General features: G+C 44.5%; 1 protein-coding gene across 1 annotated transcript in view; it reads left to right on the top strand.

Annotated features, from left to right (window-relative positions):
- The first annotated feature begins 219 nt into the window (after positions 1 to 219).
- LOC139557861 (voltage-gated potassium channel KCNC1-like) overlaps positions 220 to 6,000 on the top strand; it is a 61,183-nt gene continuing 55,402 nt past the window's right edge. The window contains exon 1 of the mRNA XM_071373123.1: positions 220 to 1,667. Within this exon, the coding sequence (XP_071229224.1) occupies positions 1,020 to 1,667 (648 nt within the window). The 5' untranslated portion in view covers positions 220 to 1,019. The remainder of the gene's footprint in view (positions 1,668 to 6,000) is intronic.

Here is a 6,000-nt window from a genome sequence, read left to right as displayed (position 1 = left end):
TTTAAAGCCCTTAATAGTTCTATTCACGTTTTCAAATTATATCAACGGAAATCATGAATATATTTAAAGGAGTGGTATATTATAGAACAGAATAATCTCTCATAAAGGCTAAATTAACCAGACTAGAAAGGGTTAATTTATCGAGGCTGTTGCGAGCCTCAGTCGGCGCTACAGGGTGGGCTGGCTGTGTGTCGTCTGTCTGACTGACTATGGTGTGGCTGAACTAAGGGAGGAGGGAGGATACTTCTGGTTGGAGAAGCAACAGATCCTTAATGTTCCCTGAAAAACAACCTCACATCACATCTCATTCGCCTCGAGGAAGACATCATCGCAAATTGATGGAATATTCCAATGCACGCGTCGCGCGCATGTAGTCATTTGGATCATTATTGCGGTCAACTTCCATGTTTAGGAAATGTGTTAGATTTTTTTGTGGGGGTTTGGCGGATTTTGTGAATTTTCGGATAAGGCATAAATCGCAACAATAGGTGAGGACCTTGGGTTATTGCTCCAAAAAATGTAATCTAGAAATAGACTTTCTTTAAATTGGCACATTTTGTAGATTTGATGTAGAATATAACACTCACAATATTTCATAGCCTAATCTGAAACTATCGCTGAAGGTCGCCAAGTAACTGTTGAATCTTTCAAGCCTATTTTCGGCTACAACTTCTGCTTATTTATAGACTAATCAACAAATATTTTGACCACAAAAGCCTGCCTAGTCTAGATTTATAGAGATGTTTTGAGATTGCAACCTATAGATACGAGTGGTTCGGGGAGTTGTATTGTAGCTTTTATAACAGGTGGTTTTAGTCAAGGCCACTCTCTCTGCCTGCCTGCCGCTCGCATTGGACTTGTTGAAAGCAACAACTGTCCCCGGTACAGTTAGATACATGAGTAGTATTATAACAAGGACTGACATGAGGAAAAACTCAACTGTCACTGTGTGATTCACCGAGATATAATAACGGAATAACAAACTAACGGAATAACCAACCGTCTCTCCATCTAAATCTATGATCAACTCGGTGTGTGTTTCGTCTTACCGAGGACGCAAGTCAGGCAACAAACCTCCGTCCAAGACATGCCTGAAGGAAGAGATGACCAGGGGGGAAGACTCAGAAAAAATAATCATCAATGTTGGTGGTACAAGACACGAAACCTACAAGAGCACAATTAGGACCCTACCGGGGACGCGCCTGGCATTGTTAGCCGACCCGCCAGAGCCGGTGAACAACCCAGACACGGACTCCCTCCCACCGACTCCCTCCCAACCCAGACCCATTTCTCCATATCCAACTACAAACGAGTTATTTTTCGACAGGCACCCTGGCATATTCGCTTATGTGTTGAACTATTATAGGACTGGCAAGCTTCATTGCCCCGCCGATGTCTGCGGGCCTCTTTTTGAAGAGGAGTTGGCGTTTTGGATGATAGATGAGACCGACGTGGAGCCGTGTTGCTGGATGACATACCGGCAGCATCGGGACGCAGAGGAGGCGCTGGACATATTCGAACCACCGGAACCAGATGACACGGACGATGAACTACCCAGACGGTTCGGCATTGAGGACTGCCCGGACAGGTCGAGGGGATGCTGCGAAGTTTGGCAACCAAAAATATGGGCACTCTTTGAGGACCCCTACTCATCCAGGGCTGCTAGAGTAAGTTTACACTACTTCTTTGCATATTAATACTATTGCTATATATATAGCAATATGCTTCCTGTTCATAAACTCCCACAGTAAGTCATTAGAATCATGCAACGCAATCAACAGGTGTTCTAGAGCGTGTCATTTTCGCGCGCGAAGAGGCGCCGCTGACAACCAACAGGTGTCTGTTCTCTCACTACTGCTGCGCGACAACAAGACAGTAACAGGAACATGTGCTACTGTGGAAATAACATCATGGGATGATGAAATTGTCTCATTAAGTTCAAAGCTATATTATTTTACTGGGGGTTCGTTGTTATGCATAATAAGTTATATATCTTACCCACAAAGTTACCATTAATGGAGCTACTTATGACATGAGAAGTCTGTGACCAGAATGAAATCTATTGAATTATGTTCTATATTATTAAGGGGACACTGAGTAAATCATTAAAATACAATTCTGACCTTGAAGTCTTAGGCCTGGCTATGTTCAAGTTCAAATGTGACTGTCTGGCACCCACATGGTATACAGCCAGTGTGACAGCATGACTGGTTGTTATCTCTGTCGTGACCGGTTGTTATCTCTGTCGTGACTGGTTGCGATCTCTGTCGTGACTGGTTGCGATCTCTGTCGTGACCGGTTGTTAGCTCTGTCGTGACTGGTTGTTATCTCTGTCGTGACCGGTTGTTATCTCTGTCGTGACCGGTTGTTATCGCTGTCGTGACTGGTTGCGATCTCTGTCGTGACCGGTTGTTATCTCTGTTGTGACCGGTTGTTATCTCTGTTGTGACTGGTTGCGATCTCTGTCGTGACCGGTTGTTATCTCTGTCGTGACTGGTCGTTATCTCTGTCGTGACCGGTTGTTATCTCTGTCGTGACTGATTGTTATCTCTGTCATGACTGTGTCATAGGCCTATCTGTGATATGCGATAGTTGTAGTCTCATGCCCTCTTATATGTCTCCTATAAGTGATTGATGATAAGTCTTTAAAATGAGAACATCACTTCAGTAACAATATACCATTTGGTAACCTTAGTGGGAAAATTGACCTTTGAACTGTTAAATCTCTTTAATTTCACGACAACATACTATATCACTTATAGCCTATGATATATGATTTGGTAGCCTATATAATTAGGAGAATTGACCTTTGATTAATTATCATATAAATTATGCTATGACCATAAACAGAACCATAAAAGGTGGACCAGATGCTGTTTTGTTCACAATAGTTCATGTTAATCTTTTCCTACCAGTTGAGATGGATGATCTTTGATATCCAGCTACATATTTTCCCAGAGGGCATTGTCTTATGAGGCAGAGATGTGAGAGTTTAACAGCTAATGGCTAGCATCTAGCAGCTAATGGCTTCTCAACAAAGGCTTAGAGAGAGAGAGAGAGAGAGAGAGAGACAGAGAGAGAGAGATGGATAGATGGAGAGAGAGAGAGAGAGAGAGAGAGAGAGAGAGAGAGAGAGAGAGAGAGAGAGAGAGAGATGGACAGAAAGAGAGATAGAGAGAGAGAGAAAGAAAGATAAAAAGAGAGCGAGAGGGATGGAGAGAAAGAGATAGATTTTCGAGGCAAATGTGAAGGCAGGTACCAAGTACCATTATACACTATATCAGCAGCTGCCTCATAATTGGGAGATGGCACAGCAGTCTTCTCTTCTCAAAATAGAAACAGGATATTTTCCATTCATATATTAAGTCAACATGTTACACTGTTCTGTTCTATCAGACAGCTTAGTTCCTCCTGGCACGTACAGTCTGTCACAGTGCAGAGAGCAGACAGACATCACTAACAGTCTGTCACAGTGCAGAGAGCAGACAGACATCACTAACAGTCTGTCACAGTGCAGAGAGCAGACAGACATCACTAACAGTCTGTCACAGTGCAGAGAGCAGACAGACATCACTAACAGTCTGTCACAGTGCAGAGAGCAGACAGACATCACTAACAGTCTGTCACAGTGCAGAAAGCAGACAGACATCACGTACAGTCTGTCACAGTGCAGAGAGCAGACAGACATCACTAACAGTCTGTCACAGTGCAGAGAGCAGACAGACAGCACGTACCGTCTGTCACAGTGCAGAGAGCAGACAGACATCACTAACAGTCTGTCACAGTGCAGAGAGCAGACAGACATCACTAACAGTCTGTCACAGTGCAGAGAGCAGACAGACATCACTAACAGTCTGTCACAGTGCAGAAAGCAGACAGACATCACGTACAGTCTGTCACAGTGCAGAGAGCAGACAGACATCACTAACAGTCTGTCACAGTGCAGAGAGCAGACAGACAGCACGTACCGTCTGTCACAGTGCAGAGAGCAGACAGACATCACTAACAGTCTGTCACAGTGCAGAGAGCAGACAGACATCACTAACAGTCTGTCACAGTGCAGAGAGCAGACAGACATCACTAACAGTCTGTCACAGTGCAGAAAGCAGACAGACATCACGTACAGTCTGTCACAGTGCAGAGAGCAGACAGACATCACTAACAGTCTGTCACAGTGCAGAGAGCAGACAGACATCACTAACAGTCTGTCACAGTGCAGAGAGCAGACAGACATCACTAACAGTCTGTCACAGTGCAGAGAGCAGACAGACAGCACGTACCGTCTGTCACAGTGCAGAGAGCAGACAGACATCACTAACAGTCTGTCACAGTGCAGAGAGCAGACAGACATCACTAACAGTCTGTCACAGTGCAGAGAGCAGACAGACATCACTAACAGTCTGTCACAGTGCAGAAAGCAGACAGACATCACGTACAGTCTGTCACAGTGCAGAGAGCAGACAGACATCATTAACAGTCTGTCACAGTGCAGAGAGCAGACAGACATCACTGTGGTCTGCTCTGCTGTCACAGCCACTGGCATTGTCTGTGTGTGTGTGTACGTGTGTGTGCGTTTCTGTGTGTGTGTGTGTACATGTGTGTGCACTGTGTGTGTGTGTGTGTGTGTGTTTCTGTGTGTGTACATGTGTGTGTGTGTGTGTGTGTGTGTGTGTGTGTGTGTGTGTGTGTGTACATGTGTGTGCACTGTGTGTGTGTGTGTTTGTGTGTGTACATGTGTGTGCACTGTGTGTGTGTGTGTGTGTGTGTGTGTGTGTGTGTGTGTGTGTGTGTGTGTGCGTGCGTGCGTGCGTGCGTGCGTGCGTGCGTGCGTGCGTGCGTGCGTGCGGGAGGGAGGGAGGGAGGGTGTTTCTGTGTGTGTCTGTTTTTGTGGGTGAGAGAGAGAGAGACACAGAGAGAGAGAGACATAGAGAGAGAGAGACGGAGAGAGAGAGACGGAGAGAGACAGAGAGAGAGAGAGAGAGAGAGAGAGAGAGAGAGACGGAGAGAGACACAGAGAGAGAGAGAGAGAGAGCAGTCATGAGGGGAAGTCACCTCAGAGTAAGTGATGAGTATTAGAATGGGGGGATCACTCTGATCAGCCTGTTGGGAGGTTTATGAATCACGTGTTGTTCAGTATAATGGAGAACATGGTCAAATGGTTATTTTCCTCAACAATGTTTACTCACGGCCTCCGTCCCACTTCTGACACCAATGTAACGATCGGAGGCAGTACAACACCCATTGAGGGTTTCGAATCGTCCAGCCCATTGGCTAATTTAATAACCACTGCTTCAATAGGATTAACCTGCTTGGGGGAGACTTCCCAGGCAGGGGAGTCGTTACAGTGTTTACGCATGCTTACTGTGAACATGTGTACATTGCTAAAATATGTCCACAATATACAGGAGGCCTCCATATTCCCAGAGAGCTCAGTGTGATTCTAGCCTGGTCCCAGATCTGTTTCCTATTGTCGTTAATGTGAATTTAAAAATCAGATAGAGGCAAAGCAAATCATATCCACCATCACAGGTCACACAGGATAAATACATTCCATCTATCTCAGTAACAGCTGAGCCTAGGCACAGTAGCATACTGCATAGCATACAATGTTATCTTTACCATCTCTGACTGAGCATAGAGACAGTAACACAGAATACAATGTTATCTTTACCATCTCTGACTGAGCATAGAGACAGTAACATAGAATACAATAGAATACAAGACCCAAACTGCTATAGACCTACAGTGGGGAGAACAAGTATTTGATACACTGCCGATTTTGCAGGTTTTCCTACTTACAAAGCATGTAGAGGTCTGTAATTTTTATCATAGGTACACTTCAACTGTGAGAGACGGAATCTAAAACAAAAATCCAGAAAATCACATTGTATGATTTTTAAGTAATTAATTTGCATTTTATTGCATGACATAAGTATTTGATACATCAGAAAAGCAGAACTTAATATTTGGTACAGAAACCTTTGTTTGCAATTACAGAGA

Source organism: Salvelinus alpinus, chromosome 28 (assembly GCF_045679555.1).
Source record: "Salvelinus alpinus chromosome 28, SLU_Salpinus.1, whole genome shotgun sequence".
Lineage (NCBI taxonomy): Eukaryota > Metazoa > Chordata > Actinopteri > Salmoniformes > Salmonidae > Salvelinus > Salvelinus alpinus.
Note: the sequence above shows the minus strand (reverse complement) of the source record. Positions and strands in the feature narration are given on the sequence as shown.